Source organism: Pipistrellus kuhlii, unplaced genomic scaffold (genome assembly GCF_014108245.1).
Source record: "Pipistrellus kuhlii isolate mPipKuh1 unplaced genomic scaffold, mPipKuh1.p scaffold_m20_p_37, whole genome shotgun sequence".
Classification (NCBI taxonomy): Eukaryota; Metazoa; Chordata; class Mammalia; order Chiroptera; family Vespertilionidae; genus Pipistrellus; species Pipistrellus kuhlii.
In genome coordinates this window covers 616,620-633,561 of record NW_023425537.1, presented here as the reverse complement: position 1 = coordinate 633,561, position 16,942 = coordinate 616,620, and the positions used below count along the sequence as shown (strand labels likewise).

The 16,942-nt window shown below is 64.0% G+C and overlaps 1 protein-coding gene across 2 annotated transcripts in view; it reads right to left on the bottom strand.

Moving 5' to 3' along the window:
* SDK2 (sidekick cell adhesion molecule 2) overlaps nt 1-16,942 on the bottom strand; it is a 186,627-nt gene that overhangs the window by 15,201 nt on the left and 154,484 nt on the right. The window contains exons 34-41 of one of the 2 annotated variants that reach the window (XM_036407666.2): nt 15,714-15,770; nt 14,586-14,687; nt 14,311-14,426; nt 11,424-11,610; nt 8,171-8,308; nt 5,593-5,754; nt 3,815-3,940; nt 768-932 (exon numbers count right to left, since the gene is read on the bottom strand). In XM_036407666.2, the coding sequence (XP_036263559.1) occupies nt 768-932; nt 3,815-3,940; nt 5,593-5,754; nt 8,171-8,308; nt 11,424-11,610; nt 14,311-14,426; nt 14,586-14,687; nt 15,714-15,770 (1,053 nt within the window). The remainder of the gene's footprint in view (nt 1-767; nt 933-3,814; nt 3,941-5,592; nt 5,755-8,170; nt 8,309-11,423; nt 11,611-14,310; nt 14,427-14,585; nt 14,688-15,713; nt 15,771-16,942) is intronic. The other variant, XM_036407667.2, reaches the window with a different exon arrangement.

Sequence of the window (16,942 nt, the reverse complement as noted above, 5' to 3'; positions counted from 1 at the left end):
GGGCCTCCCTTCTCTGAAGCCCCCAGGCCATGCTTTCTGTACCTGGCCTGTCTAATCCCTGCTGCTGCCTGAGGGGCGGGCTCCTATTCCAGCCCTCAAGTGTTTATTTCCCACGATCGATCGGGCTGTCAATCTGGCAGGGGTGGGCGTGTGTGGGAAGAGGGAGGCGGCGGGCGTTGGAAGCTCCCCGGTGAGTAGAAATTCTGAGTTACACGTCGGCCTTTGGGGAAGAGGCCTTGTATGAAGTGGTCAGTGCTTAGCTGTGGGGTCATGGGTTTTGGTAGCAGAGGCCCTTGTGAGCTGAGACACGCCGGACGAGAATGGGGAGAGGAGAAGGGGAGGATGGCAGGCCAGCCCACCCGGGCCCTGCTCAGCCAGGTGGTGTAGGTCCGTCTGCTCTACAGGCTGCTGTCTGTTTGGGGTTCGGTTTCTATGGAGACACTCAGTTTATGGCCTGGTGCCCTTGAATCTCCTGGCTGATGAGCTCAGGGAAGCTCCCGTGCTGGGCCCAGTGATTCATCCACAAGCCGGCTGGGCCCCCTGCCCAGGGCTTCCAAGTCCTTGAAAAGGAACCCGCAGGAGCCATGGTCCATCCCGTTTCTTCCTTCCGAAGCCGAACCCTGATTCGGGCCCTGGCCCGGGGCTCCCTGCTGCTTCGGGCACCGAGGGGACGGTGCACGTTGGGCCCCACCCCATCTCTCCTGGGGCTCTGCTGCCTCCCCTCCTTCCCCTGCCCAGCCCCTGCGCCCCTCCCCCACAGGCGGTACCTGGCACGGACTGGGAGGGGCTGCTGGGGGTGCCGAAGCCGTAGTCGTTGACCGCGATGACCCGGAAGTCGTAGCTCACGCCCGGCTTCAGGATGTCCATGCTGAACGTGTAGGAGGTCACCTCCTTGGGGATGTCTTTGATGAGGATGTCCCACAGCCCCTCGTCTGCAGGAGCGCAGAGGGCAGGCCCCCGTGAGGGGAGGCCCCGCCCTACCTGTCGCTCCCTGAGAGCGGCCTGCCAGGTCTGCCCATCAACTCCCCTCCTCAAGACGGCCCCCCGGAGGTCCTGGGGAGATGACAGATACCCGGGCAGCGTCTGGCCCTGTGAGTCTGTCTGTTAAGATGTCTACACGACATTCAACGTGTGTAATAGGCAGAGCAGATTGCCACCAGCAACCCGCTATCACCATCTAGCCCAGTGGCCGGCAAACTCCTTAGGCACCAGAGCCAAATATCAACGGTACAATGATTGACATTTCTTTGGAGAGCCGAACGCCGACTTCCGCGCATGGGCCACGAAGTTTCAATTGCACTGTACACGTGCACACCTGCACGTGGTATTCTGTGGAAGAGCCACACTCAAGGGGCCAAAGAGCTGCATGTGGCTCGTGAGCCACAATTTGCCAACCACTGATTTAGACAAAGCAATGACCCTTCTTAGCCCTTATAGGGAAAATTTTGCATATTATTCTTTTAATAGATATATATTCTTATTGATTTCAGAGAGGAAGGGAAAGGGGGAGAGAGAGAGAGAAACATCAATGATGAGAAAGAATTGATCAGTTGCCTCCTACATGCCCCACACTGGGGATCTGGCCCACAACCCGGGCGTGTGCCCTTGACCGGGAACGAACCGTGACCTTCTGGTTCGCGCTGCTGGGCCTGCATATGTTTCCCATCGCATCGCAAAGTGCTCCTCAGCATTTGGCTGCCTCAGAGGTCACCATCTGGTCCCCCTCCTATTCTTAACCAGGCCCCCGTGTTCCTGGTCCCCATCCCTAGCCAAAGCACACACGCAGTGGCATCGGACAAGAAGAGGGCTGTGTCTGAACAGTTGCAGAAGGGATGGGGGTTCCCATGAGGCTTTGGACTTGATGGGACCAATCCTCAGGCCCCTCCATGCTGGGGAGCAGGGATCAGAGGACTCTCAGGGACCAGAGGGGGCGGAAGGGCTCCCTGTCTGTATGCCACCCATGTTGTCTCCAACTTCTGAGTTCTTGACTTCCCTCTCAGACCCCCAACCTACCCCCCTACCCCGCCTCTGTCTTAACTTTTAGCCCCAGGTGAAGGCAATGGCTCTTCACCTTCTCCCACAGCCCGCCGTCCCCTGCACCAGCCCTCCGCCACGGCCCCGAGTGCTGACTCTTCAGCGGATCCTGGCTTGGCCCCTCCTCTTAGCCTAGCTAGTCCTTGATCCCACCCATGAGGACCAGCTCACGGCCCCCAAACCCGGAACACCAGGCCCCACGCCAGGCCTCCCAGGAAGCAGTGGACAATCAACAGGGCCGGGGTCCATTCTGCAGCCAACATTCCACGGCCTGGCACCCCGGCCGGCCAACTCGGGTGGAAAAAGCAGGCTCGGGCCCTGGTGGGGAGAATGCTGTACTCAGCGGTCTCCAGGCCAACTCGGCAGCCGGCACCAGAGGGCCGGGGCGGGACCATCTGGAGTGGGGAGAGAGCCAGCCGTACGCACAGCTCCCGGCTGCAGGCTGGCTCTGAGAGGCTATAGGTGTTCGCTATTGGTGGCTGGAGTCATGCGCCTAAGATCCAGGCAATGCCGGGGCGGCAGCCGCCCCCTGGAACTCCTGACATGAATGGCGTGCATTGAGATAATTAGGGCTCGGCTGCCCCAAGGGGCTAATAATGTGTCCCCAGGATGCCCCGATGGCCCCTTAGAAGTGTCACCTCCTGCCCAGCCCGGCCACTTCCCGTGGTGTCTGCCACGGCGTTTAGTGTCTCAGCCTCAGTGGCCTCACCACGGGGCCACGGAAGACCAGGAACCAGCCTCCGGCTCTGCCGACGCTGGCGCCTCTGATTAACTCGGACGCCTAGCAACCGGGGAGCTGGCAGTGGCGAAGGCTCCGCGGGTAAGGGGAGCCGGGAGGCGCAGGTGACATGGCGACAGTGAAACGGGAGCGTGCAGAGCAGCCCCTGCAGCGGCTACTGGCCGCTCATCTGCCGATGGGTGAGGGAGTTCTGGTGATTCGATTTCAGGCCTGACAGGACAGGTTGGTGCGGTTACAGGAGCTGCCAAGCCAGCGCTGAGGGCGGAGTCGGCCCTTAAAGAGGCCGCTGGGTGTTGGAGGGGGGCGGGGGGTGAGGTGGGGGACAGCCGGCCTCCTTAGGGGACGCTGGCCAGAGGTGCTGCCTGGAGGACATGGGGGTTTAACCTCTGTGAGCTCAACGCCTTGCTCCCCTGGCTTTTTTTTTTTTTTTAAATCCTCACTCGAGGATGTTTTTCCATTGAAAGACAGAAACGTGGATGTGAGAGAAACACGAGCCCAGCCTGGGGAGGAGCCTGCAACTGAAGTACCTGCCCTTGACCGGAATCGAACTCAGGACCCTTTGTTCCACAGGCTGACACTCAAGCAAATCGGCTAGGGCCGTGGTTGTCAAACTGCGGCTCTCGAGCCACATGCGGCTCTTTGGCCCCTTGAGTGTGGTGGCTCTTCCACAAAACACCACGGCCTGAAGAAGTGGCGTTAGAAGGAGCTTAAGTTTAAAAAAATGTGGCTCTCCAAAGAAATTTCCGTCGTTGTCCTGTTGATGGTTGTCTCTGTGGACTAAGGAGTTTGTCGACCACTGGGCTAAGGCTCCCCTGGCTTCTCGAACGGCCCTCCGCCTGAGTGGGTCCTCAGCGGGCGTTGGGTGCTGCTCTCTGGGTATTCCTTAGCTAAGGGTGCACCTCCCTGCTCCCCACTCCCACGGCCACCCCTAGCCTCATCTGGAGACGATGACGGAAGGGCACCAGGGGGAGGGGCCTGGGCAGGAGGGAGGCAGTGAGACGCGGGCTCCGCAGGGGCGGCGGCTCAGCCGGGGCGGCGTACCTGAGGGCCTGGCCTCGAGGACGTAGCGGGTGACGGGCCCTTTGCCGGGGTCGCCGCTGGACCAGTGGATGGCGATGGCGGAGCTGTACCGCACGATGATGGGCACTCCAGGCGGTCCCGGGGCACCTGCCAACGGCACACGTGAGCACGGGGTGCATGGCCCCGACGGGCACCCAGCCTGCCTCCCCGCTGGAGGGGCTGCTCCACAAAACCAGCCCGTCCGAGTCCCGGGAAACCCTGCAGGGCGAGGCTGGGGGAGTGTGTCTAAGGCTCGACCTGCTGGTTCTTCTCTTTCGCCCCCAATTCCAAGTTTCAGGGCAGGAGAGGGACCCTAGGGTGATGCAGGAAAGGTCCTGGAGCAGATTCAGGAGACTCGGGTTCCTGGTCCAACCCAGGACCGTTAGATGGGTGACGGATGAGTTCACACAGCCCTCGGTGCCTCAATTTCCCCCCCTGTAAGGCCTTTTGGAATGCAAGGCCTGAAGGGATGTGTCATGGGGCCAGAGGAGGCGGGCAGGACAATGGCAGAGCAGGCACATGAGAGGGGGAGGTTGCTTTTGGGGGGCTGAGTGGGCCCCGGGCATCTCCCCTCCGTAGTAAGAGGAGTGACCCGGTTTTATCTGTCACGGGACCCCTTCTGTTTGGGGGTGCCCCACAGCACAGGCCAGTGCCTGTCCTCTGGCTCCCACTCATTTGACGTGCAGCCCTGCGTGCTCAGGGCCGGGCACACAGTAGGTGCTTCCTAGGTGCTAGAGGGGCCGGGAGCGGGCCAGTGACGGGTGGCTGGCTGAGCGGGTGCGGGTGGCCCAGGTGGACGCCTGCTGGGAAAAGGGGCGAGAGTCCAGCATCGGCTGGAGGATCCCTGGGCTGGACCAGAGGCCTGGAACTCGATGACAGAGCTGGGCAGACCTATGCCTGCCCGCGCCCAGTCCTGACCCAGGACCTTGAGGACTGCGTTTCCTTCCTTCCTTCCTTCCTTCCCTAACGTGTGTCCTGCCTGCAGTGGGACACAGCCTCAGGGAGGTGTGGAGGGTGGGGCGGGCTTTTAGGACCCCGAGTTCTCGCTCAGGGCTGAGAGACGGAGCTGTCAGTCATCTCCTGGACCCTTGCCTGGTTTGGGGAGGGGCGTGTGCAGACCTTCACTCACACCTGCAGGGGGCAGCCTGGCTCTCCCTTACCCTCCCCTTTCCCCCCCCTTGTATTTCCTGTCCCCTGGCCTGCCCCAGGCCTCAGGTTAGAACAGTCTGTCCAGATGGGCATCTCCTGTCCCCATGCCACGGCTCGGCTGACAGCTCTCTTCCTGCTTTTGTTTCCCAGGAAAGCGGGCTTAGGTGAGAGGCAGGGGAGGGGCAGGGGCAGGGCAGAGGGGGGCCGGGTGGCTCCAGGCGGCTCTCCCTGCAGCCCTGCGGCCTTGTTCCCACGGAGCCGGAGCCACAGCTTCTCTGCAGAGCCGGGCAGGAAGGGAAGGTGCCCCGATGGTGAAAGCAGAGGGCGGCCTTACGTGGCGGGGAGGGCACACCCATCGCGCAGGTGGACGGCGGGCGAGGCGGCCTCCTGGGCGGGGCCCAGCTCACCTCCCCGAGGCCGGGCTAAGCCAGGCTCTGGTGCCAGGAGGCCTGGCTCACCCGCACTCCAAGGCCCGGTGTGTGTGCCCGTGTCTGCCGTCCCCTGGCCCGTGAGCCCCGTGGGGACCCCGCCTCGCTCGTCCTGGGGTCTGGCACCCCTTCCCCCGTGGGGGCTGACTGCCGAGTGCAGAGGGCCCGCCGGTTCTCGCCCACCTTCGCCGGGGCCCGTGGTGACGTTGGCCTCGATCTCGGGCCCGTAGGTGAAGGTCTTGGCTCGGATGCGGAACCGGTAGGTCATGCCCTCCGCCAGGTCCTTCACCTTCAGCCACAGGGGGCTGTTCCCCTTCACGTCCACCGTCACGATCTTGCTGACACCTGCTGGGGAAGCACGGGATGTGGGCCCTGCGGGGCAGTGGGCGGGAGGGGGACCCGGGGGCGGAGGCAGCAGACACCGCCAGGGCCAAAGCCTCTTGGCACGAGGCCAGGCTGGCACCCTCGGCCGCACACGGTTCTGATTCTCAGCCGCTGTCCTCCAGGCTGTGCTTAGGGAAAGGGCCCACGGCTACGGGGGCCTCAGAAAGGCTACAGGCTGCCGGCCTCTGAGAGGACCACGGGTCCTTCTGCATCTGGAGGGGAACAGCGCGCCATCCTGTTCAAGTGAACGGCTGTGCCCCGATACGTCTTACGGCAGTTTCTGTTCCCCTTGTCAACCCTGCCAACTCCAGTTCCTAGGATCACCTTCCAGAAAGTGCTTCTGCAAAGACAGCAGAGCCCAGAGTTGGAGGGAACACACCTACAGCCGGCTGAGGACAACCTGAACTGCTACAGCCGGGACTATCTGAGCCCCCACAGCCAGGACAACCTCAGCCCCTACACCAGGACAACCTCAGCCCTCACAGCCAGGACAACCTCAGGATGGTTTTCGGGAGGTGAGAGTTTGTGTTCCGTGTTTCAAAGATCCAACCCCCGCCCTCCCGCTGAGCTGGCATAGGTTAAACATGCACGTCCACCAGGCACCCCCACTGCCCAGCACCCCGTAAGGAGGCTGCTGTCCCTTAAGGACAGGCTCTCAGCTCCCTGTCCACTGAGCACACTGGTCCCTGCTGGGAGACGGGCTCTAAGCTTGCGGGCTGTGCTCAGACCAACCGTCATATCCACGGCCGGATGCCATGAGGCCAGACAGAACCGCAGAGCACCCGGCGCTGCACATGGCAGGTGCCCCATCTACGTACTGAATAAATAAAGCGCTGAGTGACAGACAGGGGGCGCTCCAGAGGCGCTTCCTGCAGGAATGAGGAGATCTGGGGGCGACGTCGTGGGGGCATGCCCGGGACCGGAGCAGCAGCTCTGGGTACCTGCTCCTTGACCTTTCTGAGCGAACCCCTCCTCACCACGGCCCCTGAGGAAAGAGGGTCCTGGATGCTCAGGTGGCCTGCTGACCCGAGCCCGGGGCTGAGGCACCCCCCCGGGGTGCAGACGGCGCGCTGGCCAGACTGGGTGTCACCCAGCCGCGCGCAGGGCTTCGGGATCCTATCAGCCGGGCCATCGCGGGGCCGACGTGAACATGGGAGGGCGGGGGGACATGGGGTCCAGACCCTGCTGGACAGAGGGCCAAAGGCAGAGCGCTCACACCTCTCAAGGGCAGGCGGGGGGAGGCCACTGTGACGAGCGCGCCTGTCTGTCCCCCTGCGTCCCCTCCCTCTGACCCTCCCTCTGCCCTCTGCCCTCTCCTTCCTGCCCTGGGGAGAGATGGCCCCCTTCCCGGGCCTGCACCTGACCAGGCCTCCCGGGGCCGGCTCCCCGCTGGCCTAGCACACGGTGCACTCTGCAGACGGGAAGCTGCTGGCACGCAGGTAGTGGCAGCAAAGACTGAGGGCCATTGTTCCCAGCTGACCCAGAACTGCTGGCCCCTGCAGCGTGCTCAGGGCTCCGCCCCGTGTCTGGCCAGGTTCAGAGAGGGGTGAGAGGGAGGGGTAAGCCCAGAGGTGGTCACCTCTGGCCGCCAGGGTGCCAGCTGGTAGGCCAGCCGCACCCCCAAGGTCTCGCTGGGCTCCGGAGCTGGACGCAGGCCGCTGGGAGCCCAGCCTCTTCCCCCATCTCTGTCACTAGCTGTGATTCTGGGCTAACCCAGCTGGGGGGCGGCGGGAGTGGGCCAGGGTCCCAGCCAGGGCCTGGAGGGTGGGGCGGGGGTTACAGAAAGACTCTGAAGACAGCCCTGGGTCAGAGGGAGACAGCCTGAAGTCAGGGTTCAAGTCCAGAGGCTCACAGAGGGAGCGGGGGTGCAAGGCCCCCCAAACTCGTGCATCCTTCTAGGGGGAGACTCTCGTCTTTCATCAGGTTCTCCAAGCGGTTGTTCCTGACTCCACTGAAGGCAGAGAAAGCTGAACCAGAGTAAGGCTGGACCTGAATTCTGGGGGTCATGCCTGGGCCAGGCCCATCGCCCCCCCCCCCCATCTTCATGACAGAGATGTGTCCAGCTTGGGATGCTGTCTCTCTCCCAGGATCCCCATCCCATACTCAAGTCCCCTCCTCCCTATCCCCTCACTGCCATCGACTTTCGGACAAGAAGCGACTGAAAACTTGGGCCTGGGAGTCAGGGTACCTGGGCTGCTCCTCAGCCTCACCCCCAACTTGTTTCCCCTCAGGACTCCCCTTCCCTTGTCCCGGCCTCCGTTTCCTCTTTCTAAGCCGGGAGATGCTGGCCACGGGGACTGCAGTGATGGCGAGGGGACCCCGGCTGAGCGCGCGCCCCTCGGGGTGGGTGTCAGGCCCGCGCGGGGGTCCCACTCACCGTCCACTGGGGTGCAGGGCTCATACACCAGCCGGTAGCCCTCCAGGACGCCGTTGGGGAACCGCGGGGCCTCCCAGGACACGTTCACCGAGGTGGTGGTCAGCTCGCTGAACTTGACCGAGCTGGGAGCGCTGGGGGCTGCGGGGGAGACAGCACAGGGGTTTTTTTCCTCCTTCCTCGGACTTCTTTCCAAGCCCCACCCTCAGCTCCCAGGAACCAGCGGGGTGGGAGCCCAGGAGGCAGAAGAGAGCAGGGCTCCGTGCAGGACAGGGCGGGAGGGGTCGCCCGGGGTTACCGGACCCCCTTCCTCTCCCCAAACAATGCATCACAACACTCGCTTTGCAACCTCAGAGTCCCAGAATGCTTTGCCTCATGTTAGAGAACTCAGATCCCTCCTGCTCAGGGGCCCCTGGCCCTGGCTCAGAGCCCCCAGGCCCAGCCTGTGTCCTGGCCCCGGGGGTCTGCGGGGCCAGGCCGTGTCCTGGTTTTGTGGGGCGCCTCTCTCAGCTTCCCGGGGAGAGGGCTGGGGCTGTCTGGGCCTCAGAGCATCCGGCGGGCACTGACTGGACAAGACGGCGGAGCCGCCGTGTTTCTCGGCCCCGGGGCCAGGGCGCGAGGCCCAGAGACCACGCTGCCCCACGCGGCCGGAGCCGGGGCCAGCCGAGGCCTTTGGAAGAGCAACCCAAAACCACGGGGGTGTGCGCTCCGGGGGCGGATGGGGCGGACGGGAAGGAAGCATCCCGGGGCAGCCTCCCGAGCTGGCTCCAGCGGGATGGCCCGGCTATTATTGTCAGGGCCACCCCCACGGAGCCGGAGCTGACCTGACCCCGCTTCCGCCCGGCTCCGTCCAGCCCGGGCCGGCCGCGCCAGCCAGCAGCCTTTGAAGGAGGCCGGAGCGCAGGGGGCCCTTCCTGCCTCCGCTCGGCCGGCGGAGCGGGGACAGAACACGGCGTCCCGCTGTGTCTGCGCACAGGCTCCGGGGGCTCCCATCCGGCCGCCGGCACCGACAAAGAGGGGTCGGGACAGGCGGGCGGACACACACACAGATGCTCAGAGCCGGAGGAGGGACAGGGTTTTCCGGGAGCCAGGCTCGTCCCCGAGGAGGAGAAGAGGCTGTTTACAGAACGGGAGGCAGCAGGGTGGAAAAGACAGCCAAGGAGGTCAGGGCGAGAGGCGTGGGGGTATATACCCCCGAGAACAGAGCTCCGTGACAGCCAAGGAGAGGGCCTGGCGACAGCGCCGGGCCAGCTCAGACACCCCGTCTGCAGCCTCTGATGCCCCTGGTCCGGCGGGGGGGACCCTGGGAAGCATCACGTCCTGACCACCCTTGTTCTCCACGGCATAGGGGCACCCCGCCCGCCCATGCCCAGGGCTTCCGGAGGCTCCGGGGGAATCTGCCTGAGACGTGGCTGTGGGCAGTGCACAGAGGGCTGGCTCCGCCCCTGTGGCAGCAGAACCCCTGCCTCATCCTCCTGTCGCCCCAGCCCTGCCCCGCCACCCAGCCTCCTCCCTGGCCTCCCTGCCTCCGTCCTCTCCCCACATCAGTCTGTCTTTTGAACAGCGGTCAGAGCGATCTTTCAAAAACTCAATCCAGCCCGGCCGGCGTGGCTCAGGGATTGAGCATTGACCTATGAACCAGGAGGTAGGTCATGGTTCGGTTTGATTCTTGATCAGGGCGCAGGCCCGGGTTTGTGACTCAATCCCCAGTAGGGGGCGTGCAGGAGGCAGCTAATCAATGATTCCCTCTCATCATTGACGTTTCTCTCTCTCTCTCTCCCTCTCCCTTCCTCTCTGAAATCAATACCAATATATAAAAAATAAAAATACAAACACAGCCGAAACCGATTTTGCTCAGTGGATAGAGCTCCGACCTGCGGACTGAAGGGTCCCGGGTTCCATTCCGGTCAAGGGCACGTACCTTGGTTGCCGGCTCATCCCCAGTAGGGGGTGTGCAAGAGGCAGCTGATCGATGTTTCTCTCTCATGGATATTTTTAACTCTCTATCCCTCTCCCTTCCTCTCCGTAAAAAATCAATAAAATATATTTAAAAAAAAAATAAAAAATAAAAACACGAACCAGACCCCGTTGCCCAGCCGCTTCGACCTGCCAGTGGCTCTCGTCACACTTAGATCATCCCCCGGCCGCCAGGCCCTCCAGAGCCGGATGCCCGTGTCCTCGCCAGGCCCCTGGTTTCCTCTCGGTCCCCGATCCCCTCCGCCTCCAGGCCTCGGCACCTGCCAGCCCCTCGGCCGGAACCCCCTCCCCCTGCACCTCCCACGGCCTCCTCTGCTGCCAGCTCAGATGTCACCCTCTCTGCAGGCAAACCTGCCCACAGCCAGCTGTCCGTCCCCTGCCTCCGTCCTCCGTCCTCCGTCCCCGGCACAGCCGCCAGAGTGAACGCACCTCTGTGCTGGGTGTGATCTGTCTCCCCCTGTGGGGTGGGGTGGGGGGCGGGTCAGTTTCCCTCAAGGTTGTGGTCCCAGCACCTGGCCAGGCAGGTGGGAACAGGCAGGGAGAAGGGGGCTGGCTGGGCCTGGACTGGCCATGAGCTAGGCGGGCAATAGGAGCACGATGGTGTGTGTATGTGTGTGTGTGTGTGTGTGTGTGATATGTGTGTGTGGTGTGTGTGTGTGGTGTGTGGTGTGTGTGAGTGTATCGTATGTGTGTGGTGTGTGGTGTGTGTGTGGTGTGTGTGTGTTGTGTGTATGAGTGTGTGTATGTGTGTTGTGTGTGTTGTGTGTGTATGTGTATGAGTGTGTGTTGTGTGTATGTGTCTGAGTGTGTATGGTGTGTGGTGTGTGTGTAGTATGTGTGTGGTGTGTGTGTGTGTGTGAGTGTATGAGTGTGTGTGTGGTGTGTGGTGTGTGGTGTGTGTGTATGTGTGGTGTGTGTGTGAGAATGTATGAGTGTGTGTGGTGTGTGTGTGTGTGTGTGTGGTGTGTGTGGTGTGTGGTGTGTGTGTGTGAGTGTATGAGTGTGTATGTGTGGTGTGTGGTGTGTGTGTGTGGTGTGTGTGGTGTATGTGTGGTCTGGGGGCTCTCCCCAAAGCTGTACGGAGAAACCTCTTCTGAGCACCCACATTGGCCTCTCTTTGGGGGCTGTGGAGGGCATCCCAGGGGCCTGGGTGACCAGCCCCGATGTCTCAGGGGGTGGCGCCAGGTTGCTGCCTCCACTCCTCCGGAGCCCAGCGGCAGGGCCAGAGGCCCCTCCCCGCCCCCAGGGCACCGCCTCCCCGCCTCGGCGCTCTCCCCACCTGCTTGCTGGGTCTGGCCGCGGGTGGGGGTGCTGCGGGGCCCCTCCCCCGCGGCGTTGAAGGCCGCCACGCTGACCATGTAGGCGGTGTAGCCCGTCAGGTTCTTGAGCTTCACGCCGGTCTCCGCCAGGAAGAGCGTCTTCACGCGCTCAGTGAGGTTCTGCCGCTGGGCCTCCCAGAAGTAAATCTGCGGACGGACGGCAGGGCGGGAGGGGCGGACAACAGCGGCTCAGAGACACCGGGGTCTCAGGACGCCCGCACCGGAGCCGCCCGCACACTGGGACGGAGGTGTGAGCGAGCGGCCGGGACAGTGTCGAAGCATTGAAGAGCATAGCAACCCTTCCAGAACCTTCCTTTTCTAAGGCTACAGTGTCTGCCGGTCTGGGACCCTCCCGCACGCGCGCAGACCTGCTGTGTGTTTATGGTGGTGCAGGTAGGACCTGCAGCAACGGAAGGTAAGCACAGCGGAGGGTCCACCCAACCAAGAGCGGGGTTCGAGGACCAGGCGGTCGTATCTCCTGGGTGCTGGGCAGGGATGCAGGGTGTGTTGACACGCCCCACGGGCACCCTGCAGTTTGCAGAGCCAGCTGCAGAAGCGGGCTGGCCTGGAGCAGCATGACCCCAGCGCACCATTGACTAAGGCTGTGATGGCTGGTGGGGGATGAGTGGGCGTTTGTCGCCACCTGCTGGCGGAAGAGGTTTCTGCTGCCACTGGCCCAATTTCTCCGTTAGCCCGGAGGAAGCTAATCAAAGTGGGCAAGCGCTCACCAGAGTCCCCGCCTGGCCTGTGCCAATGCCTGCGCCGTGGCTGGAAGCGTCATCACCCAGCTGCTGGGACATGCTCGTCACTCCTGCTGCCCTCACGCCCCACGTGCACCGCGTCAGCACTGTAGTGTGGACGGCTCTACCCTTCACCTGGGACCCACACTACCGCCCCGTCTCAGCTCAGCCGCCACCAGGTCTCATGTGGCTGCCACTTCATGGCTCTGTGCCCGCTCCTTTCAGACACCTCCCTGTACCGCAGCCAGCCTGCCCTTTCAAGACCCAGGTCACCCACATCCCTCCTCCTGCCCCAAACCTTCCCTGCCCTCTGTCACCTCATTCCGAGTCAGGGCGGCCCCGGTCACTGCCCAGACCCACGTCCCTTCACGCTGCTCCCCCGCTCACTCGGAGACGCACAGGACTGTTTGCTGGCCACGGACCCCAGGACCCTTGCACATCCGTGTTCTCTTTCTGGAACTCTCCTCTTCGGGGTCCACGTGCTTCAGGCCCTGCTAGCCTTCGTGCTTCCTCATGTGCCAGCTTCCCGCTAAGTCCCGCCCTGACAAACCTCCTCTCCCGCCCACACCGCCCCTCGGTCTCTCCCTGCGTAACCCGCTCCATTCGCCGCCACCTGCCGCTGCCGCTTGTTTTGAATGTAGCCCGTCTCCTTCCCGGGCGATCCGCCTCCACGGGGACCGAAAGCACGGCTGGGCGTGAAGCAGGTGGTCAGGAAGCAGCCGCGGGGCCGGGCCTGCCCGTGCACCCGGCATAGCCCGGCCTCACCCATGTGCCGTCCGTCTCAGCAGTGCTCACCGGTCCGTTACCCCGGCACATGATTCATGGCAATGGACGTGGCTGCTGATCCACGTCTGGGAGGTGGACATTCCGTTTCCCCAGTTAACACCCGTGGCCGCGAGGTTTCCCCGAGCACGCAGATGCCTGCAGGTCTGTGTGTGTGTGTGTGTGTGTGGGGGGGGGGAGCGTATGGCGTCTGCGCACCCACATGCTTCCTGGGTCTGCCCGTTCACAGGAGGCTCCCACATCTCGCCCGCCTGGGGGCTGCCACCCTCCGCAGCCTCCGCCCGGCTCCCTACTCCCGGGAGCCATATGCTCAGACGCAGTACTTAGCATTCCCAGCTGGCACTCCCCGGCGAGGACTCCAGGGGGTCACCCGTCCTCAGCGCTTCCTTGGCCGGTATCTTTCCCCCTCCCTCCCGCCTCCTTCGCCCCAGACGGAGAGAGACGCCCACTCCGGATTCCGTCTTAGACCAGGGCCACCAGCACGCACCAGCTCCGAGATGGGGTGAGCCCGGTGCCTTTCCGGAGACTCGGTTCCTGCCTGCGCGGGGACGGCCGAGCCAGGTGACCACGGGCCCCTTGTGGGCCTCAGGCCACACCTGCCACTGCCTGGGCCCGTGGTCGGCAAACTCATCAGTCACCAGAGCCAAATATCAACAGCACAACGATTGGAAATTCTTTTGAGAGCCAAGTTTTTTTAAACTTAAACTATCTAGGTAGGTACATTTTTATGAACTTAATGAGGGTGCTCCTGAGCTCATCTTTGATAAAAACTCAAGGGGCCAAAAAGCCGTGTGTGGCTTGTGAGCCGCAGTTTGCCGACCACTGGCCTGGACTGTCCCCTGGACACTGGAACAGGAGGCAGGCTGCAGCTCCTCCGGTGGCTGTGTACTCAGTGCTCCCTCTCCGCTCCCGGTGGCGTGGCGGCCAGCACACCTGGGGTCTGATTCTCTGCCACCTGCTATTTCTGTGGCCTGGCCGGGTCACCGGAACTGGGCCTCAGTTTCCTCATCTGTGCGATGGGCACACACAGGGCCCATCTACCAGCGTTCCAGGGCTTTCAAGAGGATGAAGGAGTCCTAAAGGGCCCTGTGACTTGTGGGGACTAACGAACTCCTGTCCTAACAGGCGGCGCCAGTACAGATTTAAAACATTTTTTAAAATAGAGATTTAGGCAGCGGCCTGGGTGGGGCACGGGCGGGCGGACTTTTGTCCTGTGGGCTGTGCACACACAGCGGGTGCAGGCCCGGGGGCCTCGCCCACCACCTTCCCTGGGCCACCCCCAGCCTGTGCCCCCGGACCCTCTCCTTGGCCGGAGGGCCCGTACCTTGTAGCCCTGGATGTCTCCGTTCTGGCTCTCCGGCGGGGGAGGCTCCCACGTCACGTCCAGCTGCGTGGCCGTGGGGCCGTGGACGGCCACGTTGCGGGGCGCCATCGTGGGCACTGGAGGGCGAGAGGGGAGGTCAGTGTGCGGGGCCGGCGGCTCCAGGGGCGGGGGGGGGGGGGAGAAGGAGGCGGGTGAGTGCCCGTGGGGGAGGGAGAGGTGGGCGGGGCCCGTGGGGGCGGGAGAGGCGGGCGGGGCCTTCGGGCAGCGGCACTCACCGGCCTCCCCCACGAAGACCTCCTGGGGGGCGCTCAGGGGCCCCTCGCCCACGGCGTTGTACACCGTCATGCGGATCTCGTAGCGCCGGTGCTTGTTCAGGTCTGTGGGGGCGAGGTGGGACACACACACACACACACACACACACACACACACACAGAAGTCACGGTCCCGCGGGGCCGAGCCATGGAGGTGGGGCTGGGGGGGCTGGAGGATGTGCCCTGTGATGCTGGTCCCCGAGGAGAGGAGGCCTGGTAACCGGGACCAGGTGATGCTGGCTGGCTTCCTGGCCCCGGGGGACCCTCGGGCACGCGGTTGAGAGGAAAGGGGCACTGTTCATGTTTGTGTCAGGTCACGGGCGAGAACCAAGGCTGCCCGGGCACACCGGGTCACAGGTCACTCCTCCCCCGCCTGTCCTGGGTCACAGGTCACTCCTTCCCCACATGGCAGATGCCAAAGGTTTCCAGCGCCTGACAGGGGGCTCAGCCCTGCGGGAAGGGGTGTGTTGGATGTGAACTCTGGGCTGAGAAACCGTGTTTCTTCCTGGGTCTGGGCACCTGGGTGAGATGCCTGGACAGAAGCCGGGCGGGAAGCAGGTACAGGAAATGGGCTCTCACATCCCGGGTGGGTCCCGGGTGGGAGACGCTGTCCCTGCTGGGGTCGTGGCTGACCCCCCATCTCCCTCCCGGGAGTGGGAGTGGGGTGCGGGCCGTGCGGCCACCGGTGGAGGGAGGAAGGAGAGGGACAGTTCAGTCCCACAGAGCGGGGGTCCCGTGTCCGAGGCCCCAGGACTCCGGGAACCCCAGCTGGGGCTGCAGAAACAGGACCAGGGGCGGGCCATGCGCAGGCAGCGAGGTTTCCTGGTCCCTGGAGGGAAGGGGGGGTCCCTGCTCCCCCCACGGCTGGGGCTGAGACAGAGCCCAGCCGGGGTGCCTCTGCTGGGCCTGCCGGGGCGGCAGTGACACGGACACGGCAGTGACACAGCCCCCAGGATGGCCCCCAGCCCAGCACACAGCCCAGAGCCGGCTGCTCTCCCGTGCCGCACCCCATGGCCGGAGGCCTGGAGGCCGCTCCCCATCCCTGTGGGGGGCGCGGGCCCCGGACGGAGCCGCCGTACATGCAAGACTTACTGTCCAGCTCGTACTGCGTGAGGCCGGGCCGGCTCAGGTTCCGCACGGAGAACAAGGCTACCGGGCGGGGAGGCGCGGGGCCGGGGGGCGGAGGGAGACAGCAGACAGCGGAGGTTAGTACACACTCCCCTCCATGAAGACCCCAATGAGGGGGGATAGGACGGAGAGAGGGGACGGGTCCCTGATGCTGAGCGAGGCGCCAGTGCTGGCCCTGCCCCGGGGTGCGCTGGTCTGAGGTCCCGGGGCGCCCGGAGCCCCATGGAGCCCAGCATCCCTGGGGACACGCCGGGGGACCCTCTGGCCCCCACTCGTCCCCTGGCCTCCGCTCCTGCAAACCACCGCCAGGCAGTGGCTGTGGATGTCCGCATCGGAACCGGGAACTAGTTTCCCACCCGGATACAGGACTAGGAGTCAGGGGCCACGGGAAAGCCACAATTACGTGGCTGCTGAATACACAGACAACGCAGGCCTCAGACCCGCTACTCCCGAGGTTTCCTGTTAAGGCAAGGTGACCAGACGTCCCGCTTTCGGTGGGACAGTCCCGATTTTTAACAATTTGTCCCGCATCCCGCGGCGTTTTTAAAAAGTCCCAATTTTAAAACATCTGGTCACCTTATATTAAGGTGCCCGTGCTATGCAGTCCATCAGAGACGAAGCCGGGATGGCCCGGGGGAATGATGGGAGGAAAATCCACAGCCGAGAGGATCTTAAAGGGCCCCGGCCTGCCTGCTCGCCTCTGTTCTGGTGAGTGGTCCCACCTCCCACCTGGGCACCCAGGTCCTCGGGGCTCCGCCCTCTCCCTCCTGTCCCTGTCCCTGGCCTGCGTCCGTCATGGAGCCCAAGGCACGTCACCTCCGACACCCCCCCCCCCCCCCCCCCCCGTCCCATCCCGAGCCGGCCACCCCGGCCCCAGCCTCACGCTCTTGCCCACGTTCCTGCATTCGCCTCCCTCTGGCCTCCCTGCCTCTGGCCCCCATCGCCAGCCATCACGCCACTGACACGACCCTCCTCACCCCCAAATGCCTCTCCCCGGGATGCCCCCTTCCCCAGAGGCAGGCTGGGCCTGAGGAGCCCAGAGCAGAGCAGCGACCTCCCTGGACCCCGAGGGGGCCGGGCTGCTGCCCGTGGGCGGGGACCAGGTGTGGCTATTGGTCCTCCTCCCCACCGCAGGCCCTTTGCACATGACGGGCTCGCCCTGTCCCACTGGACCGGTTGCCATGGAACCCTCC